Raw genomic sequence first — 16,262 nt, 5'->3', positions numbered from 1 at the left:
CCCTCTGTTCTGGCCTGTGTGGTTGCAGCCACACGTGCACACACACTCTCACACACCCATATCACTGGGTCTTCTACTTCTCGTCATTATCCCTTGTGAGTTCTCCCATGTGAAGTTGGAGTGGAAATGGTCACAGAAATGTGCGGAGCTGCAGGAGAGTGAGGGCGTAGCTTGGAGAACACTTCCATGTCCTTGCTTCCAGTTTTTAATTCAACTTTTATCAGCCTTGAAGACACTGACTTATGAAAACTTTCTGACACTCAAGATGCTCTAGAGCCTATCAGCCTCCCTCCTTTGCCTGGGAGATGGAAATAAAGCTTAAATTTATCATAAGTATGTAAATGGGATACATATCCGCATTATATATTTAAGTAATGAATTCGTACTAAGGAATGAGATCTAGCATAGTTGGAAATTCAATTACTTTTATTCAATAATTTTAATTGATTTAGATGACAGAGAGGATTTTCTCTCTGCCTCTCAGAAGCCTGTAGTCAGGTCTCCAGGGTCATCATCCGAGGCCCCTTCTCTTCTCTGCCCATGGTCTTCCCCTAGGGGATCCCAGCAGACTTAAAGTCTCTGACACTCTCTTTTCTCCTGGGCTCACCCTTCTGGCTCTGTCTCCCAGCTAGCTTTATACCAAACCATCGAACTCCTATATAACATCTCCACTTGGGATTCTAAGTACCATCTCAAATGGAAAATGTGTGGACGGGCTTGCAGAAACAGCTGCCAACTTAATCCTCTTTAACTACCTTTTCCCCAACCCATTCTTCCCCTCACACCTTCTTGACGTTAATAAGGAACAGGAGTATCCCCCATCCTCTCAGCCCTTAACATTGAAGGTTGAGGTCATTCTCGGGCCCTTTCTCCCTCAATACCCACATCCAAAAAGCCTTTAGTTGTCTCTGCCCTATCTGTCTGTCTGTCTATCTCTCTATCATCAATCCATCTACCAAGTTCTTGCCGCCGTCTCCATTGGTACAGGTGGCTCACGGGCACTTGTCGCCAACTTCTCTCCTATAGCAGATGCATGGACACCGCCGCCAGGGGAAACTTGGTCATTTAAAACTATAAATCAGACCGTGGTTCACCCCACTTTCAAACACTCTGAAACCTTACTTTAAAAGGTTAGATTAAATCCCAAACTTCTCAGGACCCCTTCTGCTCTTCCAAAATATTGACCCAGCTGCCTCTTGAACTCCAACATCACCCACCATAACCCTGGGGCCCCCAGAGCCACACCCTTGCCCACCATGTTACCCAGTGTTGTTGTTTTCCCACAGTACTTATTAGGATTAGAGTTTATCTTCTTTACTTAATGTACCCGTACATCTTTTTCCTCCTCTTATAAAAAGGTAAAGCAAGGGAGTTGTCTTATTCACTGCTTTATCACTTGGGCTTTGAATAACACGTGCATTTTGGAGATGCTTACTAAATACCGGTTGACTGACAGGCATCAGAGAAAAACTTCTCAATAATAAAATGGATATGGAGGGCAAACTTCCCATTAAATTCTGATGATCATTTTAATTTCTAAGGAAGAGGTAAACCTGGGGTGCCTGTGTGGCTTAGTGGGTTAAAACCTCTGCCTTTGCCTCAGGTCATGATCCCAGGGTCCTGGGATTGAGTCCTGCATTGGGCTCTGCTCAGTGGGGAGTCTTCTTCCCCCTATCTCTCTCTGCCTGCCTCTCTGCCTACTTGTGATCTCTGTTTGATCTCTTCTTTTTCAAAAAAAGAAAGAGGTAAACTTTTCTTAATAAACTAAAGGGAAGAAAAATCTAAAACATCAGAGATAACAATTATATGAGTAAGCATCTGAGTAAGAATTCAAAAACTTCAAAAACTGGATTCAAAAGTGTATAGCTTGCTGCTAAGTATCATTTTTAATCATGATATTCTAATTACAGAAAAATTATATATATATATGGCCATTAGAATTGTCCCCAAAACAAATGTTTTCTTTTTCCCTAAAATAAATGGAAAAACTCCCCCTGCCACCACATTTTAATCTTAAAAGGTCCCTGAGGCTATGCAATTAGAGGAAATGACCTTTTTTTGAAAGATGATGACCAGATTTCGGGCCAGAAATAGATTTGTGCCTCTTCTCTTTGCCTCCTTTATCATCTTCAAATATTTTTTTTTGAAAGATCAGTATCTACCTCCAAAACTCTATGTTCCAATGTGACTTAGTTATCTGTCAAAATATCCAGTATTATTAAGATACATTTTAATCTCTTTTTTTAAATTTTTTATTTTTTATAAACATATATTTTTATCCCCAGGGGTACAGGTCTGTGAATCACCAGGTTTACACACTTCACAGCACTCACCAAAGCACATACCCTCCCCAGTGTCCATAATCCCACCCACTTTTCCCAACCCCCCTCCCCCCAGCAACCCTCAGTTTGTTTTGTGAGATTAAGAATCACTTATGGTTTGTCTCCCTCCCAATTCCATCTTGTTTCATTGATTCTTCTCCTACCCACTTAAGCCCCCATGTTGCATCACCACTTCCTCATATCAGGGAGATCATATGATAGTTGTCTTTCTCTGCTTGACTTATTTCGCTAATCTCTTTTAAATACAAGAAAATCTATTCACAATTTCAGTCTAATCCCACTCACATTTATTAGATTTCCCCAATCTTTCTGCTAGAATCACATATTGCTACGTCTCCAAAAACACATTATATTAAGAAAAGAAAAGCATCTTCATGAGAAAAGTATATTCCACAGAGGCCATTTCTTTCTTCACATAGGACATGAACCACATCCTGATCTTATCCATTCTGTTTGATTCCAAGAATGAGTATACATTTTTATACTATGTTGCATCTGCCTTGGGTCGGCTACATGATGATTTATTCATCATCTGGAATCAGACAGGACTGCATGACCATCAGGAGGATGTCACGGTTCTTTGGGTCAGTACGGTTCTTTGGGTCAGTACGGTTCTTTGGGTCAGTACGGTTCTTTGGGTCAGTACGGTTCTTTGGGGTCAGTACTCTGATGGTCATTGTACTTGGATATGTGTCTCAGGCTTCGTTTTCATGACTGCTGTAACCACGTCTGCAACAGTTGTAGAGACATGCTGTTCTGTTCAAGTTACTATATTTGGTTTCATTGTCAAACATGCCAAGTCTGAAAAATGGGAACTGAGGTAAATAAAGAGTAGAGTGGAGAAAACATGGGCCATCATAACCTCGAGTTTGTGATTCTCCTAGTTCAAAGGCTAACAATTCAGAACAATAGTTCTCTGTCTGCATACAATGTCTATACAAAGTCTACTTTCCGTGGTAGACATAAACGACACCAGCTGTAAAGTCAGAATCAAAGAAATCAATATGTGTTATCCCCGAGGAGTCTACCAAAAATTACAAGGAATTTACTGCCTTTATTCTTGTGCACAGGCTCCCCAGCAGACTGACAACTAAAGACAATGTTGACCTAAAAAGTTCAATGAAAATTTTGCAAAATTTTCTAAGTAATTCAACAAATACATATAGAAACCAACATGATTTGAATATTTTAGTCTAAAAAGTCACCCAAGGAAATTGATTTTAAAATATTAATTATTCCACTGACCTGTATATCTACATGCATACTATTTAAAAACATAATTGGAGTTAAATGACCAAGTCAATAATAAATGTCCACCAATAATTAACTTCAAATATTAAAATATCTCTGATAGTTGTTTTCTTCATGCTACAGTTGGACTCAACCACATGCTTTAAAAGGAAGGTTGGGTCCCTAGCAGACTATACAAGTTTATATTATAATTCCTTGCTCAAAGTCGTCATTAAATTTGCAAGTAAGAAACTACTGATTATGAAAATTTCAATAATGTTATTATCCCATTAATTAACAGGATAGGCAACCACCATTTGCTCTGTTCTGAACACATATATTTAAAAACATATATTTAAACCTAGTAGCTTACTTCTGAGGGTAATCAGAACACAACTGTTGATGTAGGTGTGGCCAAACAAACATCGCAACAGGGTCAGGGTCAGGAAGGTCAGAAATGGGAAAAGTGAACAATGAGATCTCTGACGTGGCCTGGCAGTGGTTTTCCACCAGGACACCCAGCAACTCCTGAGTCATGATTTGTGAAATGGAACAAAAGCAACGTTTTCTTTCTTTCTTTCTTTCTTTTTTAAAAAAAGATTTTACTTATTTACTTGACAGAGAGAGAGAGATCACAAGTAGGCAGAGAGACAGGCAGAGAGAGAGGGGGAAGCAGGATCCCTGCTGAGCAGAGAGCCCGATGTGGGGCTTGATCCCAAGACCCTGTGATCATGGCCTGAGCCAAAGGCAGAGGCTTAACCCAATGAGCCACCCAGGCGCCCCAAAAGCAACATTTTCTTATTACATACAGCGTCTCAAATATCAGCACAAACTCAAAGATTTACTCATGTCACCCAGCAGAGGAAGGACTGCATGAGCTCTAGTGTTCTAAGAATATTACAAAAATGTAGGCTTACCCAGGAGCATCTGTCATGCCATACACAAGCCATCAGGTGAGAGGGTCTTAGAGGTAAAAAGTTGAGAAGTTCTAATGTAGACCATGGTAATTATCTAGTCTAAAAGAGCAGGTCATAAGATAGTGACCTGTCCTCATGTGTTGGCATTATTACAACACCCCAAAAAACCTCTTGATTGGTTATCATTTCCTGACATTGTAGATGTATCTTGATTTTCTCAATATAGAAAATAATGTATATATGGGGCACCTGGGTGACTCAGTTGGTTAAATGTACAACTCTTGATCTCAGCTCAGGTCTTGATCTTGGGGTCATTAGTTCAAACCCCGCATTGGGCTCCACATTGAGCATGGAGCCTACCTAAAAATGTGTGTGTGTGATGTGGCATATATACTCTTCTCAGATTTAATACATCCCTTCAGAAAGTCATTTATGTCAAAAGTTTTATTTATTGCTTTAAAAAATATTTACGAAAACAAAAACTGTTCATTGTAGGAAAATCACAAAACATAGAGAATCAAAAAACCTCATCACCTAAAAATAATCACTATTACTACCTTAACTGCATTGCCTTCTATACACATGCATTGCATATATAGTAGATACTTTATATTAAACATTTATCACACATGTTGATAGAAATACACAAATCATAAGAGTGAAAAGAGTATATGTATGTTCCAAGAATCATCTAACCATTAACTTAAGCAGGTTTCATTTTTTTAAATGATTCTAAATGTACTTAGATGTACTAATATATATATATATATACTCTTAGGTTAATTTTTTAGATCTACAGGAGAGATCTTAATTTTATTTTTTAATCTTTTTGTTTTTTATGATTTTTTAAAAGATTTTACTTATTTATTTTGGGGGGGAGGTAACATGCAAGTAAGGGGAGCAGCAGAATGGGAGGGAGAGGAAGGAGAGGAAAGAATCTCAAGCAGACTCTGTGCTGAGCAGGGAGCCTACTGGGGGCTCTATCCCAGGATCCTGAGGTCATGACCTGAGCTGCAACCAAGAGCCGGATGCTTAACCAACGGAAACACCCAGTACACTTTTTAAAAATTTTTAAACCTGTAAAACTTCTCCTTTTGTGCCATCAGACATCTATTCTCATTTTACTACACTATCTCCAAAACTGGGTATTTTATTATTGCTATTTTTGTAAAGCAATTTGATAGATGAAAATGATGTCTTTTTCCTATTGGAATTTACATCTCTTTGTTCACTAATATGGATAGGTGTGTGTTTCCTGTACCAACAAGTCATTTAGCTTCTCTGGATATAAAATTTTCACTTTATCTGCCCCATTTTCTTTTGGTATGCTTATATAACTTTCTCTAATCATCTTATGCAATCTTTATTCCTTATCAGTTCAGAATATTTACCCACTGCCTGCAGTTTCTGTTGCCAATTGCTCAATTCAGCTTTTCCTTTTTGAATTTTAATTATGTTTTTGTAATAATATATATCTTAAAATTTGTATATTTGTCTATCTGATATGTTCCCTTGTCTGTAAAGTGTTTTATGTCTGTTTTAGAAGACAGGCCCAAATCAGACATATGTGCAGAAATTTTCCCAGCCTATTTTGTGTATTACTGATCTTTCAATCTATGCCATCTGGTATGGACGCAGCTGTAGGAGAGATATAAGTAAATATTTCCTGCATCAATGAAGTAGTCTTAAACTTTTTAAAACACACCAAGCCATAACAGGGAGGCATGGAGATCTCTATCAGTAAACACATCACTTTACATTTTGGTCTGTGTTATAACTGGTAACATGGCTGCCTGTAATAAATACTACTTTTTCTCCTTTCATGAAATACATGTAAATACAATGCTTTTCAGTCTTACCATTTACCCTAATCTTGTAAGTGTGTTTGGCCTTGCTTTTTCTGGAGAGGACATTAAATATTATTGTTCTGAGTTTGATCATCATCAATATTTTCTGATGTATAATCTCAGAGTGCCACTGAACTTGGTGCATTTTACATTCATAATCAAATATCTATATACTTTTCCCCCTTTAGGATCTACCAAAGTTAGTTTACCGAGGTCCTATGACAAGTGTACTTGTATATAGCAAAACTGGGAAGGCACACTATCGAGGACAGAATGCAAATTGTGTATACAAGAGGCAGATAGCCACCAAGTTAGGCTCCAGACAAGAAAGGATAATAAAACTGAACCATGAAATAATAACTGATCACTGTGGCCGAAGCATAAAGATTCTACTAATCTAAACCAAGGCTGGAGAGAGAAGAAAAATCCCCTACAAGAGAAGAGCCGGGCATTTAAAATACAGTGTCTCAGTAGATAACTTACTAAAGTAACTGAGGACGTATGTGGTCACAGTGTGGTGCAGAGTACCAGACAGAAATCCACATTTTCTGAAGTGAGTCACAGGCTGGAGTTCAGTTTGAGTGAGTGCGGTAGCAACCCATCCATTCATTTCTGCGCCTGGGTGCTCACATGTTTGCGGAAGTAACAAAAGAACAAATGAAAGCATACAAGCAAGTATTAAAATGGAAACCCTGATGACTAAGTTAATAACATAGTGGTGGTGGTTACTTAACTTTTAGGGTCACGCTGATGTTGGAGTGATTATTTTTATGTATTTCCTACCATTCTACCTTGTCACATCTCAACTACCAAACCTCTAGAAATGGCAATAAACAGTTAATAAATAATAATATATTAGTTAATATATGTAAGTAACATATGTAGATGGACATCTAGATTATCTCTTGCACTCAAAAGTGTACATCATTACAATAGGAAGGTGTTTGGTTTTCTATTGACGACTAACAAAGTACCACAACCTTACTGGCTTAATACAACACCCACTTACATCTCAGTTAAGTAAGTCAGAAGTCTGGGTTGAGTAGGTTCTCTCCTTAGGGTTTCACAAGGCCAACATCAGGGAGGCAGCAGGATTGGGACTCAACTGCAACATGAGGATCCCTTTCAAGTTCATTCAAGTTGTTAGAGCTCAGTCTCTGGGACTATAAGGACTGAGGCTCCTCCTTTTTTCCTGGCTCTCAACTGGGTGACATTCTCAGTTCCCAAAGCCCACCCACCCTACTCTGCCTTCTCTATAACTGGTCAGCGTGCTTCTTTAAGGTAGCAGGAATATTCATTACAGCTTAGAATTACTCTGACTTCTTCCATCCCTGACCTTTCCAACTTCTTTTAAAAGAGCTTAAAGACTATTATCAATAATTTTTGTTTAGAGTCCAACCCACCAGGATAGTCTCCCTTTTGATTAATTCAGAATCAACTTATGCAAAATCCTTTTTGTCACAAAATAGAACATGACATCCCATGATACAGATTCTTCCTGCACACAAGGGGAGGGTTATATACAAGGCCTGAATAGCAGGAGGTGGAAATACTGGGGTCATCACAAAATTCTGCCCATCACAGCCCACCCACTGACTCCCAGTGCTTCTCTTCCCTCATGGATGCAAAACAGATTCTCCCCTTTTGAAGGTTCCCACGAGTGACATCACAATGCAGCACTCACTCAAAGTCCCAAACCTCATGTCCAAACCATCTAAATGTGGTGCAGAAGAGGCTGCTGGGCCATCCTTGAACTGCAGCCCCTGGGGTCCTTTTCCCTCCGCCCAGAATCCCAGGGAACCCAAGAGACAAGCCACCTACCTTAACACCCCAAACACAATGGTGGGAGAGGCACAGCGTAATGGACATAGAGATTCTGGCTGGAAACAGGGAGAAGGGAGAGTAAATAGTAATAGTTTTGAAGTTCGGCAGGGTAAATGCTGGATTGCACTGGACTATGTTTCCAGTCCTAGGAAAAGCCCTCTGATGGTTTGGGCTTCACCTTCCAGGCTCTTGGTGCTTCTTTTGGAGTCGTTCTTCCTTTCTTTGAAAGGTGCCACATGTTGGCAGTTATTAAGCAGTTTTAGCTGGCAACTTCCTGCCACAAGAATTTAGGGGTTCTAATGATATCTTCTCCTCGGTACTCTACTCCTTTCAGTCCAAACTGGAAGTGTTTCCGCTAGAGTGATTTCCTCAAGAACCCCAAGGCCCTTGCTTGAAACTCACTGTGTTGTGTCCTCAAATACTCACCCAAACTCTTTCTGAGACGATCCTGCATCTCTCCGTGTCTCCTGCTGACGTGACAGGGGTCATGGCCTTTGTCCTCCTCAATGCCCTCTGGTTTGACTGAAAGATCCATGAGGCACACCTTTCATCTCGGGAAAGGGCCCTTCTGTTACGGACACTGTGCTTTTCTGATTCTGGTCGTTTAGCAAAGGCTCTACAGTCACGCGCCCCACCTCAACTCTCTGCTGGCATTCAGCACTTATTCTGATTTTTAACACCTCTGCCACCCAGAGAAGCTGACAAGTTTCAAAATCATTGGGTCCTAATTGCTTTTTGCTTAAGGGTTCTCCCCTCCATGTGCCCCCTCCCCTCACAAGCTTCTGCAAGCAACAAGAGAAACCAGGCTATTCCTTCAATGCTCTCCGCGGTAATTTGCTTTGCTGCATGGTCACTGTTAGTCACTCACCAGGTGGCCTGCTGCGTGTCTGCAGGACACAGTTTCATTGAGCTTTCTTGCCACTGCCAAACAAAGACTTCCCAGCCTCCAGTTTCTAACAACATACCCCTCCCACTTCTGTCCCTGGCAGCCCTCTGAGTCCGGATTTACTGTGTCCATCTAATTTCGGCTTTTTCTGTCATGCTCCTCAAAATTTAACCAACCCTTGACGCCTACCTAACCCAAGGCTGCTCCACATCTTGAGTATCTGTTATGGCAACAGCTCTCTTTCAGCACCAAATTCAGAGCTTCACTTCTGCCTTGTAACAAACTACCACAAGTTTAGGATTTTAAAACAATACCCATTTATAACCACACAATGTCAGAAGCCTAGACACTGGGCCCTCTGATAGGGTCTCATAAGGCGCAAACAAGGTGTTGGCTGGGGCTGTGGTTTGCACCTAGGTCCAGGGTTCTCTCACTAGCTCGCTCAGTTGGGTGGCAGAATTCACTTCCTTGCAGTCCTATGACTGAGGTTCCCATTTGCTTGTGAGCTGGTGGCCAGAGATGCTCTGAGCTCCCTAAGTCAGTTCACAATGTACCTGTCCACACTCTTTCTGTAGGTCAGCAGCTGAAGCTTCACCTTATTTCAGAGAGCTCACATGATCACTCAGGTCCGCCCAAGGCAATCTCCCTATTAATGAACTCAGTGTCAATTGATTAAGGGATGTAGTTACATCTGCAAAATAACTTTTGCCACAGAATGCAAATGGATCAGTGAATGATATCCCAAGGTTCTCATGGGTTCTACCTACTTCAAGAGGAAAGAGATGTGAGTGACTTCCATACCCAGAGATGGAATCTTTTGGTTCATTTCAAAATTCTGCCTTCCATGGAATCCTTCAACTTAAAAGTTGTGTTTTTGTTTGTTTGTTTGTTTTGTTTTTTAAGATTTTATTTATTTGACAGAGAGCAAGAGATCACAGGTATGCAGAGAGGCAGGCAAGAGGGAGGGGGAAACAGGCTTCCAGGACCCTGAGATCATGACCTGAGCCAAGGCAGAGGCTCAACCCACTGAGCCACTCAGGCACCCGTCAAATCAGTTTTCCTTGGAATTTAGATGCTACTGTATGTATGTCTTCATTGTAAATAAACCTATCGTTTATATTTGATACAATCTTTGTTGCAAAATAATACAAAACTAAATAAATTATGTCATTTTGGCAAATTATTTTATTTTATTTTATTTAAAGATTTTATGTATTTGACGGAGAAAGATAGGCAGCGAGGCAGGCAGAGAGAGAGAGGAGGAAGCAGGCTCCCTGCTGAGCAGAGAGCCCGATATGGGGCTCTATCCCAGGACCCTAAGATCATGACCTGAGCCGAAGGCAGAGGCTTTAACCCACTGAGCCACCCAGGCGCCCCAGCAAATTATTTTAAACAACATGTTACAACCTGAAAACGGACAATTTGTTTTTCACCTCTTTTTACTTGTCTGTTTTTAACAAAAATACATTATTCATTAATCAAGTATTAAGTGACTAAGATTTTATTGTGCAAAACCTCTCGTGAAAGAAGAGTGACAGAGGTGGAGCTTCAGGATTACTTACGTTGTTCCTCCCTTCCAGTCACTGCAAATTTATGTTACACAGAAAGTCTCAAAAAGTTCGGCAGGCAGCTCAATTTGAGCACATTTCAATAATATTTCCCTTATGTGTATTTATACAAGTCCATTGTAATTGGTTACGAATTTTCCTATATTAAGTATGTTTAATATTGAAATTATACTAACAATAATTAAATTTCTAAAAAACCTGAGTGATTCTCGAGAGCAAAATCGATGACTTATAAAAGGTGATTTGGGGCTCCTGGTGGCAGGTCAGGCAAGCAACCGACTGTTGATCTTAGCTCAGGCCGTGACCTCATACGCATGGGATGGATCCGCATATCAGACCCCATGCCCAGAAGGGGTCAGCTTGAGATTCTCTCCCCACTCTCTCTCTACTATCCCTTCTCTGGAATTTATTCAGATACAAATGCAAAAATAGGATGATCGAAAGTATATTTCTATTTGCATTAGTCTCCAGATTAGTATGTTCCAGAGTAGAAGTTCCTTGTTATAATTTTACATGCATCTAATCTCGTAGGTCATATGGAAGTGGTATATGGTATGATCATAGCATGTTCGTATGACACGTAGACCTCAGGTGCAGCAGATAGGACCAGAGGATCAAAGCTCCCTTTGTAAACATATAAACCAGTGCAGACATATCTGTGCTATATGGGTGATGTGTAAGTGCTATCTATTGTTATTGCCACCTTTATTATGATCATCTTTAGAAAATGGGAGCTCTGTCATTCCTTACAAGGGACAAAGGTATCCTAAGCTAATGAGCTTAGCACCTTCGGAATCTGGTCTTCAGTCCTTGCCACAGTAGTGTTCAGTCACTAAGCATGGAGTTGAGGGTGTGCTGGGAAATTCAGTTAAGTTCCTGGATCTTTTCTTATTCTGTTTCACTTCACAAAATGTTTGGGATTGAAATAGATGGACCCTAAGCTGTCCTTTAACACCTAAAAATATAACAAACATAAAGCATAATCAGATCTCTACATACACAGAATGAACTAACAGGGAGGTGGGTGGGCACTGGGAAAAATGGGCGAAGAGGGTGGGAGATACAGGTGTCCAGTTATGGAATGAGTAAATCGTGGGAATAAGAGGCACAGCACAGGATTACAGTCAATGACACTGTCACAGGGATGGCATGGGACAGTCGGGAGCTATCCTTGTGCTGAACGCAGCATCGTGTATAAACCTGTCAAATCACTAAGCTGTACACCTGAAACTCATGAAACATGGGGTATCAATTACAGAAAAAAAAAAATACATCATATGGTCCCAAGACCTTTGACAGATATTAGAATATTGTTGAATGTGCTATGAGCACTTTTGAACACTGCGCTGGGGAATACTACCTTATAAATGTTGAGAACCAAGAAAAATATCAAGGAGCCAAGAAAAACAGCAAGGAACCAAGGAACCAAGGAATCAGGGAACCAAGAAAAACTCATTATTTGACTATGACAAAGCTGGTCGTTGCTTTCGTAATTCTAATCTTTACTCCATATGTGTGCAGGTGTGTATGGAGTAAAATTAAAGAAATATATTAAATATGAATATTAATGTGTATTATGTAATTACATATAGTTATATTATCTATAAGCTATATATGTATATGATCTATATTATATAAACTTTATACCTATCATCATCAAGAAAAACAAAAATGTAATGCAACATACTCTCCTAGGCACTAAATTGAATAAAACAATACCATTTGTGGAACTTGAAACTCTCTAAATAGAATTCCTTTGTTTCCTCATTAAGAGCCTTTAAAATGACATAACCACTCATTTCTGAGTAGTAGTACTAATTGAAGTTCTGTTCTTGTTGTTTTGGAATTATCATCTCGTATCTGGAATATTTTGATTTCAATACAGATAGACTTAGTCCATCCCCACATCCTTCATCACACGATGGCTTTGATTTTAGGCATATGCTATGGTAGATTCCACCCAGTTTTAGCTGCCCAAAAAAGCAAGAAAAAGCAGAATATTCAAATGCTACATAGGCAACATGACGCAGAGGATAAATTTGTTTTAATCGAAGCTTGTTGTAAAGTGATGAGATAATCACAGAGAAAGCCTCATAATACTCACCATTGAAATGAGAGTGATAACCCACCCCTCGTGCCGGAATATAAAGGATTGGTGTGCTTTCCTCCCACGGACGAAGAAGGCCAAGCTTTTTCCTGAATTCAACATTGAAATGTCCACCCACTTGAAGGACTTCTGGAGATCATTTACGTACACGCACAAAAACTCTATTTTTTAGCTCAGATAGAAATACTTCTAATGGCATTTGCACCGTATGATATCATTCACCATTTCTTGCATAAGCAGAATTCTAAATACTCACAGAACTCAGTCACTGTTAGAGTTGAACGGGACCTTCAAGGTTTACCATTCCTTTCCCTACTAAACACGGACATTCCCCCTCCCCCATTCATGTAACATGATGATCCATTTTCCGACCGATCACTCTCCAGCCAGAGCCCATATCCTCCATGGGAATCCATTCAGTTTTGGAGCATTCCTATGAGCTAGACATGTTTTTCCTGAATTTCACTTAGATGTTTCCCTACAATCTAGCAAACAAATCTCAGCTCTCAGACATTAATCCGTCCAACCAACGTAAGTCCGTGGTAGTTATCACATTTCAAACAACAACAAAATCTCTAAGATAAGCACTTCTCCTCCTTTGACCTGGTCTCATGTTTCCATTGGCTCCTGAATCCAGCTCAGCCTCTTCTAAGTGATTACTCTCCTCCTCATTCACAAAACCCAGAAAAGAACAGATTATGTCATCAGCAATCTTCCCACGAGACGATCTCCTTTGAGATGTTTGTTTCAGTTTCCTTAATATAAGCTAATACTGCTAAGCTATTTTTTGTCCATTATTATTATTTTTTAAGTATTGGCTCAAAATGAATTTGAATGAAATACAACTTCAGGAAGTCCTAGGAGTTAGGGTTCTTTTATACTACTGTTGTTTTAGTCAATATTTGAAAGATAAAGATGTATAATTTCATTTCCCCCCTATTACCTTTCATGTTACAGTTTTGATAAAAACTGAAGACTTTTGTGATATTGTTTAAAAATCTGATAATATTCTCCAACATATAAGCTAACCCTTCTATATGTGTATCATTTAAATTAAATAGGAGTTCTCAATGTATTATCATCCAAGACTGAAAAGGATACTGAATAAGCCCCTTTAACCTCTCACCAAAGGCAAGAGCTATCGTCCACTGTGGAGTAATCATCAGTGAGATTAAATGTGCAATCTTGTAGCCTGAATTTTTTCCTACTCTAGTCAAGAAAATGACAAGTTTGTTTGTTTTTGTTGTTGTTTGTTTGTTTGTTTGTTTTTGACCCAATACCTTGTTGAAATCAAGATGCACTACCTCTAACCTTTTGATCAACCACTGAAATGAGGACGTGATGGGAACATGTTGCTTAAATCTGCAATAACGTTGGGCAAGATAATTCGTTCCATGATGGTATCAAGATTTATAGTGCTTCTGGTGTCCTAGAACTCTCCAACTGGGTAATTAGAGAGGAATTTCACTATATAAAAGAATTGTCCAGTGTATTTAATATTTATGAACTGAAAAAAATATTGCATGTTGTGCCTATCACTGAGAAATCCTGGAGGTTTCAGAAGCATTTTTTTTTTCTATTTAATAAATAGATTGTTTCAAAATACAAGGTGCTGATTTCTTAAAGATGAAGTTTTCAGGATTTTTTTTCATTTGTATAAAATTATTAAACATGAGTTATTCAGGGTTTCTAAAGAACATTCCAAATATATCTATTAATATGACTCATTATTTGTTAGAACATAATTTTCTAAAATCGCTGTGCTTTGCACATAACTCTGGATATCACCCATTGTGCCATTTTAAATATTTTCTGAAACCTTTTCTGTTTACTCTCTTCCCAAACAATTCTCCCTCTTTGCCTACGTTAATGGGCACTCTATTCTCTCGGACCTATTTGCAGTACGTGGGACTACAGGAGGAGCTCACTGAAGAGAAGTTACCAGATATTTTTGCGCAGGTTTTTAAGATTTAAACTCAAACTTCATCAGAAGCTGTGCAAGTTCCATACACTTCGTAAGAGCTAAAGCAAAGAGAAATAAAACTGTCATTTCCCGGTTGAACGCTGAGCTGTCTTAAGCAAGGCTGCGATGCCTGTGCAGAAACAGGTCACCAAAAAGTGATCTGTAACTCTCTCCTGTCTCTGGGCCCACATGACGGAAAGGGAATCTCGGAGAGAACGCGTTGGACACAGCCTAGTGTGCCGCACTGCAAGGGCCGGACCTGCAGCCTGCGACCTCCTGAAGGACAAACAGTCAAGGGCAGGGGTTCTTACGTTCTTGGAAGGATGTGAAGAGCATCTGAAATCGGCTGTTCCGACTGCCCTCATCGGCCCACATGCGGATGACGCCAAGACCCGTGCGGAGCATGACGTCATTGGCCACGGTGCTGCAGAACTTGGCCTTCAGATCCCCCACGGAGCTGCTGCCGTCATACACAGCCACAAAGTTCCTTTTGCATTCGTTTGAATTCTGCATCTCATAGTCCAAGAAGCGTAAGTAGATCTGTAACATAACGACAAAGATGCAGTAATTTCCTCAAATCAAAACAGGAAAGTAGTACAGCGGGCACCAGGCTTTCTCTTTAGTCTCACAAGTCAGTCTTGATTGCGATCAATGTTAGAATGTTTCCCCTGTGGGGCGGAGGAGGTAAAGATGCACAACTAAGATCAAACCATGCTTAGGATTTTTTTCCAAGGTTATTATCCTTTCTTGACATAGGTAAGTGTATGGAAATAAATAATCTGTATTACTATTAAAGGAAAACAGAAACGGTATCAAAAGAGAGTCTCTGATTTCCCTTTGTTTAAATAATTTCAAAGAACCACACGGTTTCCTTTTTGAAGTAGAGCACATTAAAAAGAATAAAATAAAAGAGAGCTAATCTGTGATTATTCTTGCCACAACATAGAGTCAAGCCATTTAGTGAAGTCCACATAAATAAAAATTAAATTAACATTTAATGAGTAGAATTGCCCTGTAACCTGCTCTATAGATTATTTTTAAATACTCCCAACTACTCTATACAGTTTTATTTCCTATTCAGATGATGGAACAGAGACTCAAGTGGGTATACACTGGACATCAGACAGGGTCTCTCTAGCTCCCTAGGCTATGAGCCTTCCACAATATAACACTGCTGTGGACATGCTGCTTTATGATCAACAGACTTTATCTGACTCTGTTCCAGGGTGCTTTACAAAATCATAAGCAATTAATTCAGCTCAAGATAGGTTTGAAAAGAAGCCATCGGCCCTTTCAGCCGCTGGTTCAGCATTACCTACAACCTGGCCTCTGACTTTATCCCAGTCCCTGTTCAAGGCACTGAGGAAACGCAGGTGCCCAGAAGAATTAGGCTCAGTGTTGAAAGTATGTGTTCATTAAACCATGACACATGGACACAAAGTCATCCAGACAGAAGTGATATAAAGGAAAAAAAAATCTCTGTACTATGAGAGGGATATCTGGAATGGTTCTGAAATAAAGAAAGCACCCTTCACAAATATCTACCAAGCCTTTTATGCTTTCTAACATGAAAAGCTA

General features: G+C 39.7%; 1 protein-coding gene across 5 annotated transcripts in view; it reads right to left on the bottom strand.

Moving 5' to 3' along the window:
* NETO1 (neuropilin and tolloid like 1) overlaps positions 1 to 16,262 on the bottom strand; it is a 124,490-nt gene that overhangs the window by 34,009 nt on the left and 74,219 nt on the right. For all 5 annotated transcript variants that reach the window (XR_014302808.1, XM_082699069.1, XM_082699066.1 and 2 more), the window contains exon 7: positions 14,996 to 15,224. Coding sequence is in view for 4 of the 5 variants with exons in the window: in XM_082699069.1 (XP_082555195.1) it covers positions 14,996 to 15,224 (229 nt within the window). In the remaining variant the exon portion in view is untranslated. The remainder of the gene's footprint in view (positions 1 to 14,995; positions 15,225 to 16,262) is intronic.

This window comes from Mustela nivalis, assembly GCF_964662115.1.
Source record: "Mustela nivalis genome assembly, chromosome: 14".
NCBI classification, from domain to species: domain Eukaryota; kingdom Metazoa; phylum Chordata; class Mammalia; order Carnivora; family Mustelidae; genus Mustela; species Mustela nivalis.
This window is presented reverse-complemented; position numbering and strand designations above follow the sequence as displayed.